At 42.7% G+C, this 13306-nt stretch overlaps 1 protein-coding gene across 4 annotated transcripts in view; it reads left to right on the forward strand.

Annotated features, from left to right (window-relative positions):
- The window catches only part of RPTOR (regulatory associated protein of MTOR complex 1), a 119021-nt gene that overhangs the window by 39045 nt on the left and 66670 nt on the right, over nucleotides 1–13306 (forward strand). For all 4 annotated transcript variants that reach the window (XM_090122067.1, XM_090122068.1, XM_031598914.2 and 1 more), the window contains exons 7-8: nucleotides 4692–4751; nucleotides 12797–12897. In XM_090122067.1, the coding sequence (XP_089978193.1) occupies nucleotides 4692–4751; nucleotides 12797–12897 (161 nt within the window). The remainder of the gene's footprint in view (nucleotides 1–4691; nucleotides 4752–12796; nucleotides 12898–13306) is intronic.

A 13306-nucleotide genomic window follows, 5' to 3' on the forward strand; every position in this document is an offset into this window, starting at 1 on the left:
AGCTACTCGTATCATATGGCTGCCATTGAATCACTGCTAGCCAAGCAGTGTGGTGTGAGTTGAAGCTTTCAGCTGTGTTTATCTATAGAGGTAGACTTGGAAATTGAACTCAATGTTCTACCTGGTCAGTTCAAGGCTAGCCACAGGTGACCATGAGTGCCACTTGGCAGATACAAACAAATGTGGATTTTTCTTTAAAAAAAAAAAAACTTTTTGAAAAGAGTGCAAAACAGAAGTAAAACAAAAAGTCACAAAGATTCAGCAAACGAAGGTCTGAGCTCAAGTTCCAGGGAGAATATTTTCATCAAGACTCCATGTTAATGTGCAGTGAGGAGTTAAACGATTGCTTTTCAGGTTGTCTGAATTGAGGCTTGCAATTATTCTGAGTAACTCATTATTGTGAATATGAGTTAAATCAGTACCACAAAGACGCAGTGATCCTGCTTAATTTGTGTTGTTTTCACTATTTCGTAAAGACTTTGTGGGAATCCACAGCATGGGCTTTGATCTCTGTTGAAGGTGAACTGGTTTGCAACAAACTGAAGCTTCGTAAGTAAGGTGAAGGTGTTCTTGTGTAATACAGAGCTGTGCTCGAGTTTGAGTGATCGTTAAGGTGAAGATGTGAAGGCTCAGGTAGAGTTGTTTTTGTTGGAAGTCCCCTCTGAACATTAACCCTTTACACAACAGTGTTTAATGCACGACTTGTATGAATTGAGAGAGGTTTTTCCAGATACTGTGATCTGTTCAGGAGACTTGTGTTGCTGCATCTCCATGGGAACATGGCTGAGGGGTGACAGGGCAGGTTCTTGAGCAGAGCTGCTCCTGGTGTAAGCATGAGATGCTTGGAGTTGTCTCACTTGTGTTTGGCAGGAAGGGTTGCCAGAATGCTCTTCAGGTAAAGGATTTAGAACTATGAACCTCAGCTACCCTTGATGCTGATGCAGGTGGGTGCTGTGCTGACTCCTGCTTAGTGAGGCCTTTCCTACTATATCTAATCCAAACGTTGTGTGTGTTGCTTTTTGTTGCACGTATTAAAAAGAGAAAATCTCTATAATCTGCAGATTACACTCCTTTTATATTCCCTATCGATTGGCATTATTACTGTTGTATTTGTATCCATGCAAGTTCTGTAAATAAGAGCTTGCTTGCAGACTACTGTTATTCACTGCAGTTAAAAAGAATAGATATGGAGCCAGGCTGCCCTCCACATCCAGTTGTTCAGTGCAAGCTGTATGTCAGTGTGCTAAGGCAGGCACTTAACCAGAAATAAAGATACAAGCCTTTGTCATTAAAGATACTCTTCTAATTCAGTTGGGCCCTTCTGTTAAAGCTGACCCTGAGCTCTGCAGAATTATTTTTGAAATAAAAGATTTTTGCAAGTCCGGACTGACGGGTTAATGAGGTTTCGCATATGGAGGTTATAGGCAAATGAGAGCTGGATGAATAAATTCCTGTACATCCCGTTTTGTGTGTGTATTTGGGATAAATTGATTGACAAAATCACTTCACTAATGGAATTGCATCCACTTCAGTCAGGGAAAAAAAAAAAAGATGCTGGTGATAGAAACGCAGATCGATGAATCGTGCACCTGAATGTGGTACACAAAACTCTTAATCAAACTGACTGGCAATTTCAGAGCTCTGGTGCCTGAGCTCTGCGTAGCTTCATACTGACTGTCTTCATGTGTAGTCACTGCTGAGAGCTGACATTCCAGATGTATGTTGCAACTATATATATAAGGCAAGTTTAAAGATAAGACATGGATTGTCAATCTTGACTGACCTAACCAAGGAGAACCAGCTATTGCAGAGAGGCAGAAATCAGAATACAGTTGCTGTACTTCTTGAGCAGATCTATGTGCCTCTTGCACTGTCTGCAATAAAACAGCATTTACGTTGGCAGTTGTGATTGGTGGTGCATCATATGCTGATGTTATTGTCAGTCCCCTAAGACATAAACAAGCTGCAAGTGTAATTTCACAATTTTACACTTGGAGGAGAAGGCTGTAATTGTCTGGACTGTCTGAGGAAGCCCCTTACATAAGGTTATGAGGCTCCTGAAAAGCACAGGAAACCCCTCAAGCCAAAAAGAAACAAAATTTGAAAGTGGCTTAGACTCAAGAATTTTAAATGTGCAGTTGTGTGCATTGGGACCCACGTGTAGCAAGCTTGTCAGTGCCTGGGAGTCAATGCTTGACTCCTGACAGCTGATTTTGTGTTGGGTCAGTTGAACATTTAAAGTATTTATTCCCAGTGCATGCATTTTGTATTTCTGCTTGCAGGTTTGGGGGTTTAACTGAACCAATCCCCTGTCCTAGACTTAGGCTTCTCTAACTAAACTGAGTTTCAAAATATTCCTGGGTTATCTGAGAAAAATCTGAGCATTGTTATGCATGTTACTGCTTCTCTATTGCCTGGTGTGCACTGGCACTTCTACTGCAGCTCTGACATCTCCTGCCTGATGACACCAACCATCCACTTGAGACATCACGTTTGGAGCCTTGGAGTGATGAGAGGGAGGTTGCAGATACAGGATGAGGAACATTCTGTTTACAAGTACATTTTCTTGGCAATCACTGCTTGTTAGAGAGGAAATGCAAATAGTCTGTTAGCAGTTACATGGGGTCTTAATGAACTCATCTCTTTCAAAATTTTCAGAGGTGGGGATTTTTAAAATGAATGCACCAATAGATCAAGCGTAGACAAAAGCAATAAAAGCCTGCTTTACTCCCATTCAGGTGGATCTCAAACAGGTCTGTGGTAAGGGCAGAGTGTTTTTCTTCTCTAAGTCAACTTCAGTCTGGTTGTATATTGTCAACTTTGAGCAGCCAAGGCTTGACCAAAATAGCCCAGATGTAAGTTTATTTACATCTTTGCTCACAGTGCAGCTCCCGAAGGATTGTGCAAAGTGACAGCTGTGCAATGCATTTAGTGTGAGAATGTCTGCTTATAGCTGACCCTCAAAGGTGTGCATATCTCACTGCTGCAGATATTGCAGGAAATGGCACAGTGGCATTTCTCGTGTACACATGTCCTGAATATCTGTATGCAAGGGGAAGCTTTCTGCTTCTTCGTCCAAACAACTGTAATCGAAAGCCTCGTGCTCAGGAGAAATCCTTGCAAAAAGGAGGCTAATATATTTGTTTGCCCTGAGGCAAACCAGCACCAGGTGAGACTCTGCTCATCAGTTCGGGGTCCCTTGCTGCCTGCCCAAGGAACCAGGCTGCACTTTGGGGCTGGCAGCTCATCCTTCTTCTGCAGCATGCCTTGCTGCTTGCAGCTCTGTCCTATTAATCTGGGAGCTTGTAAAATATTGCTGAGTGCTGAGGTCATATCATAACTCACATGAGAGGCTTCCAAAGTAAATACAAAATGCTGTGTGACATGGTGATAGGTGGAACCCTTTTCTTTGTGGAAAACAAATGTGTAACAGCCCAAAGTTGTGCGGGCTTTGCTTTAATCCTTTCAGATATGTCGTAATGTAGAGACATTGAGCAGCACAGTGAGAAAGTGTTTTGGCATCCACAGTCTGCAGGGAGATTCCAGTCTGATTCCAATAACCCAGTTCTGCCGTGCTGAGATCTGCTTGCAGTGTTTGTCTGAGAGTGGTGCTTCCCTCCGTGGCTCTGTAATGCAGCACTGCAAGGTGTCTGTGTTTAAGGGATTGTACTGGGGTTCTGCTGTAGCACTCATAGATAGTATCATGCCTTTTTGCTTTTTTTTTTTTTTTGTGATGGATGGCACACACCTCAGCAAAGCAGCCTGGAGAACACTTAGGTTTTCAGAGCCCATCCCTGGTCTTGGCAATAATGGATGTCCTGCAGGCAAGGGGACCACAAGGACATCCAGAGTGACTGAAAGGTTTCAAAATGACCTCAGCACATCTTGATCTTCAGAGAATTGTTCTCTGGTGTGCTAGGAGAGAGCCTTATGGATGCAGGTGTCGTGGAAAGGAGAGGCTGGGGAGCCCTGTCTGCTGAGGGGCCTCAGCTCTGGAGTAGGGGCTGAATACAGACCTCTTGTGCTGCACGATGAGCTCTTCCACAGCAGAGAGCGGATTTCTGAATGCTGAGAAGCAGGCCAGCATCGTGGTGACACAGAGAGGAAGTCATTTCTCCAACTGACAGCTCTGTTATTCCTCCTGGAGCTGTGGTTTCCCAGCTCTGCTCTCTGAACCACAAAGCACATCCCAGCAGCGGGGCTGTTGGCCGTGCTGCCTCCCACCTGCACCCAGCACAGTGCTGTGCTGATGGCAGTCCTGGAGGAACAGGACTGAGGAAGTGGAGTCAGCATTTCTTTAATTAAATAACGGTGATGTTAGAACATGACACATTGCTCCCGGCCTCCATCACCTGCCCTGCCTGCAGTGTTGGCTCCTCAGGGATGCTGGGCACTGCTTCCCCTTCCCTTCCCTCCCCAGGGACCCTGTTCCCCTCGTGCACTGGGGTGCTGTCACTGTGACAGAGCCCAGCTCTGACAACCAGCACTGAAAACGGCCACATAATCATGAGTGTGACAGAAATGGAGGGCCCTGTGTGACACTGGTGTTGTGCTGGGTGAGTTTTCCACCCAAACTCTATTTTAAAAGCAGAAACGCTGTAACAAAGAAACCTTCTTCCATGTTTTTTTTACATAGACCTTGCTGTTAAATATACAATTAGTGTGTTTTGTTTTTGTTCTCTCCCCCACAGGTTTTGTATGCAGAAGAGTGTCAGACTGGTGCCAGGAGTCACGCTGGATTTGATAGAGAAGTAAGCCAAATTTTATATATATATAAAATGTATATATTTTTCCCCTGTTGTTCTATTTCATGACTATTTCCGGCATTTCTCTTGTTTATCCAAGGGGAAATTTCTTTGCAAGCCTTGTACAGGGTCCCTCCCTGCTGGGTTTGCTGTCTGTGTCCCATTGCAGCCAGCTCTGGCCATGGGCACTTATGGGGCAGACACACTCACCCTGCATCACCAAAACCACCACGAGCAGAAAAGTGCTCACCGAAAACACTGCCTTTCATTTCCTTGCTTTGCTGTCCTGTTATCCTTTCTCCAACAGTGCTATGTTTCTGACTTAACACTGAAATGAGCTATAATCCTTCTACACAAACAATATTTGAGCGTAATTACTGATTCTGAAGCAGCTGAGGAAAGAAAGCTGTTCGTAAATCTCCTTCAGTTTATACCAACAAGCTGGCCTTTGAAATAATAATTGCCCACCAGAGTCCCTGCTGGCTTTTCAGAGTTTTTTTTTTTAATGGGAAGCGTGTTCTTAAAGTCAGGGCAGTAAATGCAGGCGTTCTGTCCTCCCTGTGGATTATTTTTGAATATCCTATTCTGGGAACATTGATACACGCACACAACCCGGGAGTAATTAATTAAACACCGTTCAATTTCTGAGGAGTTTGGATGCTAGAAATATCATTGTCAAGATGAATTAGAACAGCCTGCATGTCTGCTATTCTGACGTGTGGGTGCCCACAGCCCAGTTACCATCCTTGGTCTGAGACAAAAGCTGCGGAACTGAGAGGCATCCTGAAGGGGCTGAGGAAGCAGGAATCTGGGTAATAACTGTGCTTTTAAAGCAGAGATATATTTCAGACTTACTTATTTTTCTGATAATCTTCCGAATAGTGTCACAAAGTACAGCACTCATTGCTCATGCTGCCCGTAGCAAACTGTTAGCAGGAGTGAGGTAAGGTAAGGTTGCATCAGCTAACGTTTCTTGTTCGGGTTTTGCTTTAGTGAATCATTCCCTGTTGAGTAACTTGCACGTTTCTCATTCTGATGAGGTTAAAGATGCTTCCCAATGCCATTAGTTCTTCCATGTATTTTAAACATGGACAGCTTATCAGGAGTATCTGGGTATTTAATCACAGCAATTTTACACGTGAAAATTTGATTATCCTCTCTCATTTCAGTCGGAGAAACAAAGCATTGATTCTGCAAAACTGCATTTCAGTGGCACTAGACTTAACCAAAATTAAAATCATTTCTCAGCTTTTTGAAACAAACACGAGACCTGTAAGGCTGACAAGCAGATGATTTAAGCTGTATTTGTTTCCTAAGTTTAGTTGTTTCCTGCCCTGATGCAGTGTCTGGTTATTCAAGCCATGTAGCCACAGACTGCTAAAATAGGATCTAGATGTAAATTGCTTCCAAACCTAAACCAGTATGGCCCACAATGGGAAATTGTTTTAGGGATCATTTAGGGAGCTCATTTGAAGAAACAGAGATGACTTCTTTCTGAACCAGTGGGCTCATCATTGTTGCAGGCTGGGGTCTCTTTGGGTCACTGAATAAATGTAGTCCAAAACTGTGACTGTGTTATGTTAATTGTGATTAACATACTGCTACAAGAGCGTATCAAGGCAGAGAACATATGGCAGTGTCAGTGACAGTCTGAGCCAGGTAGCTCAGGAGTTGGCTTCACTGAACCTTCATGTTACTGAGGGTTAAAACCTCTTCAAATAATGGTTTACTGGAAAAAATAATCAATATCCTTGTTGATAATACCATGAATGTGGGTTCTGTGGGGTCATAGAATCATAGAATGAGCAAGGTGGGAAAAGCCCCTCAAGGTCACCAAATCCAAGGTTGTTTTAAAGACCCTCTTCATGGAGGCTGCACTAGAAATAGGTTCCTGTAGATATCAGGTATTTAAACCCTCACATAATAATATGCTACATATCATCAGTTATAGAAAATATGTTTTTTATTGCAGTCCCAAGATAGCACTAGAATACTTCTCAATTTGCCTTTGTGTATATTGTAATTTATAATTTAGTTGTCTTTAGAACTGTGGAGAGAGTTTATATTCTAATTAGGCTGCAGACTTTGAGACTAAATTAGTCTGTACCTTCTTTGAAGGGCCCAAACTAATAATTATTTAGGCTAAACCAGCGTCCTGATGAATAAATGCATGGTGCATCCTGATGTGCGTTCCTATTACAAATCTGCTGAGATAAAGGCAAAAAAAACCATCCCTCATTTAAAAATAAAGGTGTTTGCTGGAGCCAGGCAATAAAATGTGAAGGAAAAAAGGAGAAGTTTAGGTCAGTGGAGTGCTAAGAGTTTAGGCAGCCTCCTGTGGCAGCACTGATGTCAAGCATCCCTGCTGGCTCCGTTGGTCTCTTCTGCTCGATGACAAGTTGTCCTGTCATCTCAGCCAACACAGCTGGCTGTGGGGCTCCTGAGTGCAAGGAACCGAGGCTTTGTTGTGCCTTTACACATTTTTAGTAATACCCTAAGGGGCAGTATAACTTAGTGTAGGGTGAGGTGTGAGCTGGGTACCAAGAGCTGGGGCTGAACAAGAGCACGTTCACCTGCACTGTGCCGCATAGGCTCTCCCTCTTGAAATCACGTTCTCAAAAGAGTGACAACAGGATATTGCTTTCCCAGGATATTTTTCCCTAGGTCCATTTGATGCCTGGCAAAGGGAGGGATATCTTGTCCCCCATTGTTATGCTTTGTTACAGAGGGCCTATTCTGGATGTCACGTAGGCAGGAGGCTGTGGGAGAGATCTGTCTTGCTGCAGCGTGTGCTGCTGCTGCTCCCAAGGCAGAGCACCCATCTTGGGGCTGTTACTCACCAGCACAAAATCTATTTATAAAAATCACTAGAAATAATAAATTTGGGACTAAAATTAATTTTGTTTCCATTTTAAGCATTATAGACTGTCAGGGATCAGAAATTATTAATGTTTGAATGTCTATTGATTATTGATGGTGTTCAGTAGGAGCCTATTTAAAGAGAAAGTAGGAAAAATAAAATCCCAAGATATCACCCAGCAAAAGTAATGTAATTGGAGAAAAAGTAGAAATTTTGCTGTAGTATTACAAATATCTTCTGTGTGTGCCCTCAGAACTTAATTAATCAGCTGTGTCAGAATGGTAAATTGGAGGGTGGGCTGTGGAGTGCAGCTGGTTAATTCCTAATTCTTTTTCCAGGTGATCTCAGCTGAAATCATGCAGTGTGAAGTTACAGTTGTTCAACTAGTCCAATTTCTGCCATTCTGCAACTTGTTTTTTTTAAATGATTTTAATTAGATTTATAGTGGGAAATCTTAGTTTGCCTTTAGGTCTGACTTAGGCAGCTTTCATTCCCTTCCATTTTCTTCTGCAAAATTCAATAGAAAGCATTAGAGCACATATTTCAGGATGTCATGTTTTAGTCAGTGCTGTTCAGTCAGTGGTGTAAGGATGCTGTGCCATGCTACCTGTCTGCAATGGTTACTCGTTGGTACTCAAGTGCAGGGAGAATGCTTCCTTGGAAGATGCTAGTCTGAAACATTTCTGTTCCATAGTAAATCCGGTTTTGCTGAAACCCACTGTTTAATTTGATCACTCTTGTTACAGGGAAACAGCCTCTAGTGTAGGCAAAGTCTATTGTATATACAAAGTGAAGATTACACTCAACAGGATGGTTTTCATGGCAACACTTCTTTCGTATCTTTGTGCAGAACGCCGACAGGATTGAAAACTGGTGTGCAAAGCCTGACAGAACTCTCAAACAAATCATTTAAGAACTTCAAACATTTTGTCTTTCTCAAGGAGTTTGCCAAGGTTTCAGGAGCTCCATCACGACGGCCCCGTGCCATTGGTGTGATTTGTGATGAGAGCACGTTGTCTTTGAGCCCATTAGCTGTGTTGATCATTTCTAAGCAGTTCTTGCCAGTTCAGGAGATTGCCACAGCACATATGCTGTGTGCAGTATTGTTTTACCATTTTCTATGATATACTCTCCTCTTTTTTTTTCCCTGAGGCTATAAAATGTGAAATAGACGTACTTATTTTTCCCAACACTAAAATTATGGTGAATGTTTGCAGCTATAAATCAACGCCAATGGGTTTTGTTTTTTGAAGTCTTAAGTATCACGTTGCATATCTCACATTGTATGTATTATAGTACAAAAATAGAGGTAATGGTGGAGCCCATCCAAAGGGAAAATCTGGCATCCTTTGAAGTAAATGCTTCCCCTGTAATTAAAGTGATTCATAGGATTTTGCTAAATTTCTGACAAGGACATTGATGTTAACACCTAGCATGAGCTCCTTAGTGACCCTGACATTTTGTAGTCTTCACTTTTCACAATAGACTGCAGTGATTTAGGTCTTTGTAAAGGCGTCTGTCAGGAAGTTGATGGAAGAAGCAATCGAGAGTCCAGAGATGTTAAATTGAAGGCAGCAGCTGAGGCAGCCTGCCCTTTTTTCCTTTTCTTCCCCTCCCTCAAAAATAGTTTTTACAAATGAAGCCTGCTTTGTCCTTACTGTCAAAGGCTCTCTGGTGATTGTCAAAGCGTAATGAGAAAGGCATCAGGAGAAGTGATGCCAAGATGATAGCAGTGTTCCTGGTGGGGGGGAGAATACTTTCTGGGGCGTTGCAGCCTGCTGGCTTTGTAGGTGCCTGTCCAAATAGAAGTTATTAGAAACTTTAGAGACATAGGACAGGTTTGGAAGAGCTTCTTGTGGAATAGAAATGTGCTGAGTCCCTCAGACATGCTTCACCTGAAAATTTTTATAGTGAAACTCTACAAAGATAGCAATAGTTAAGTGACCTCTACTCTTCTAAGAGAGATGTCGATGGTGAGTTAAAAAATACAAAACAGGAACCCCACGATTGATTATTTCAAATAAAACTATTTTTGATCAGGATCTGTTGACACTGAGTAACACTGTGTTAAACCCCCCCGTCAATCAGTCAGCTTTTCATTCGAGTGGTACAAGCTGTCCTCTGGTTTCTGGGATGAGAGCTTGAGCAGTCCAATCTAGGAACAGAGAACACGTGTTTATTTTCATCTGTCCATTTATCGTACTGACTGTTCCAACTTTAATTGATTCCTGTGTGCAGCACAGAGAACAGCAGTGCTGCCAATTTCATCCTAATGGCTCATTCTAGCTCTGCTTCAAAATCGGAAAGCCCTGATACGGTTTGGCGCGGTTATTGAAATGTATTGCCTTTCATTCTAGTGCTATTCCACACTCTACCCTCACCATTAACACCTAACGCATAGGTTTTCAAAGCACTGAGCACCATTAATCTTCGCAGTGCTGAAGCTTGTACCTTCCTGAGTGTATATGAGGGCAGAGAGGAAATGAACTCACCTGATGACACGGCAGATGTGCGAATGACATCCTGTTAATGTCTGCTTCGTGACTGCAGTCCCTACAGGCAGCTCTGTTTCTATGAATCTGGCAGCTCGTCTTAGAAAGCACAGTTGCTTGGTGCAAAAATACCAAGTGTATTTTAACAGCCAAACTAAAAACTGTATTAAACTAACAAGAAGTCATTTTTAGCCTTTCAGCGCAAAACAATAAGCATACCTTGCTCCTTGATAAAGCAGATTATTCAAGTTGAAAGAGTTTCTAAGGTTGTGCTGCTAGCATCAACTTTTGGTTTCAGCCTGTCATTCCTGCGTAGTGCCATCAGTAAGATAATTATCAACGCACAATTTGCATTTAATAAACAGAATCTAGTATGAACTGAATGCAGAGCTCTCCATCTGCTGTAAAGGTTCGACCTCCACCATGAAATGCTATTTCTCTTTGCACCGAAAGCTGACTTGACAGTGGCCCTTAGAAGGTTTAAGCTCAGCATTTGGCTTGCGAGGAAAACCTCAACAAGGAATGCTTTGGTTTCTAATTAATAGCATTGCAACTTATGAAATGCTGTTATTTTGCTGCAGAGGGTGTTCTGCAATGCAAATATTGATGTGAAATCCTCCTAAGAGCGGTTGTGTGGCCTTGTGTTCCCTCTGCTTGCTCTGGGGGATCAGTTAACAAACACCGTTTCAGAGCTGTATATTTTTCCTCTGATATCAAGACAGACAGGAATTTTTTATAAGATGTTAATTTCTAGCTATTTCAGAAATGTATGCAAGGGAATATGCTTCATCTGAACCTGCATGGGGAACGCTACTGCCATATGTATCAGAACAACTTAGCATAGACAAAGCTTTGCTCCTCGTATAGATTGTCTCGATACTTTTACTGTATGAATTTGTTTTTCCCAATGCAAAGCAACAAAGCATTAGAAAGCACATCTGAGAAAATTGAGGAGGATGGAGCAGGAAGCTGAGAGACGTGGAAGAGCAATTCACAGCCTCTTTTCTTTCCCTCGGTCCTGAGTGTATGTTGATGTGGTGTCCCAGCAGACTTCTGGCTGCTCTCTTGACTCACAGCAGACATCACTTGCTGGTCCTGCAGTTCCTTTGGACTGTTGTTATGGATGAGCAAATACAGCACAAGCTCAGCTGGGTGAAATGATTTTGAGCACCTTCTTTCAGTTCACAAAAGCGAGCTCCTCCCAGGTGGCAAACAGGACAGCTGCTTTCCCTCCTTCCAACATGAAACACACCTGGGCAAGTGCTGGAGTGTTTTTTCAGATACAACCAAAAAGCAAGCAGCTCGATGTAGCTCATGGAAACGCTTAAATCAGATTAAAATCTGTCCCTCCATGGATCACAGACTGAATCTCTTAGGTTTGCATTGTGCTGGCAGGCTGCACTTTGGTGCTGTTCTGTTGTGCTGAATGCCTGTCAGGTTGTCCCTGGTGCATTGATGCCTGGAGTAACAAATGGGCAGCCCATGGGGATGGGATGTTATCTGCTCTGCCCTTCTGCCTATCTCTGGCTACAGCTTTCCACCTGGCTGCTCCTCAGCAGAGCTAAATAGCTCGTGTTCTTCTGAAGCATGTGTGCCTGAAACCTTTAAAAACGTTCAGTTCCTTCCCTTTCTTAATGATTAAATGCTCTTCTTTCTTCATCCACTAGCACAAAGTATTCGTTAGCATGAGGATTCTTCCCTCTGGTGGGTGTTCATCCACAGTGCTCAACTCTTTCTCTGCTGTAGGAATAACCTTACATTTCTTACCCCATGGCACCACGTGTGCTTGGAGGAATCGGTTTGGTTTGCTTCTGAAGAGAGGGGATGCAGCTGCTGTAGTCACACTAAAAGCCTTCACTGTGACAAACCGAGTGCCAGCCCAGTCTGCTGCTGCTTGTGTGCTGTATTGGACCTCTGGCTCCGAGGAGGTGTACTTAAGAGCAGTTATTTAGTTAGTGCTCATGTAACATGCTGCTGTTTTATTCCTGTAGAATCACTGGTTGGTCCTCTGCTTTTGCTCTGTCTGAGAAAGGGGATAGCTCTGTGAGTACTTCAGCTTTTCGGAGGGTTTGAGTTAGGTAGGAAAAAATAAGATATAATCTTAAAAACAGTCTTGCTCACTTTCAGTGCATGTCCTGTGTGTTTGCAGTGCCAGGAGTCTCTTGCTGTTCGGAAAACTGCCATCCCAGCTATTGATCACTGCCACTTTTGTTTCTACATCAAAATATTTGATAAAATTAGCAATTGGATTCCTCAGCGTTTTTAGTACCACAAATAGACTCCAGATATGTACTGCTGACAAGATTTTGATATTTTTAGGGTTGACACAGCACTCCCTGTTGCAACCTGGGTAGGTGTGCACACTGAGCAGATGGAGGATGGCCGTGGCTGAGTGCAGCAGCAGTGCCTGCTTTGTGCTTCCCTTCGTGCTGTGCTGGCAGTCTCCTGGCACTCTGGGGGGAAGGAATTCATTCTCTTCAGGAGAGAAAGAATAATAAAGCAGAATAGGGAGAAAATTTATTTTGTTTTATTTTTTTTATGTTATGCTTTTTGGGCATAGAGGTACCACCGTGACACAAATGATACAATTATGAAGTGGATGTGTGCAACGTGTTTAAAAAGTAAAAATAAAAACCCAACTAATAGCGAACGTCCTTCTTCCCCCCTACATCCTTCCCCCTCCCTTCTCCCCCCTGTAGGATTCCTGGAAGACTGAATGACAGGAGAACTCCTTTGGGAGAGCTGAACTGGATCTTCACAGCCATCACAGACACCATTGCGTGGAACGTGTTGCCTAGAGGTACGACTTGGGCAGGCAAAGCAAGTTTTCATCAGGAGGGAGTATTGCTTATTCAAAGCAGGATGAAGAGTTAGATAAACGAGACGCTGAAATAAGGAGAAAATTAAAGCTTAATATTGAAAGAACAGCTCAGGCATGATCTTGAGGCTACTTAAATTTTTTATATTCGTTCTTTTCAGCAACAATTTCAGCAACATGATAATTAGAAACTAGGAAGGCTTTTTCCAGTGCTAATGTGATTGCTTTAGCTTGAATAATTTTCTTACTGTATCTGGAAAGAGCAATCTGTTTTCTTGCAACCTTTGTTAGCATCATGGAAAAAACAACAACTTTCTCTCTCTTTGCTGATAAGACCATGTATCTTTTGCCAAATAACTTCACCTCATTTTTCAACCTCTGTTCTGCTCTG

This window comes from Phasianus colchicus, chromosome 20, assembly GCF_987193195.1.
Source record: "Phasianus colchicus chromosome 20, bPhaCol1.hap1.1, whole genome shotgun sequence".
Classification (NCBI taxonomy): domain Eukaryota; kingdom Metazoa; phylum Chordata; class Aves; order Galliformes; family Phasianidae; genus Phasianus; species Phasianus colchicus.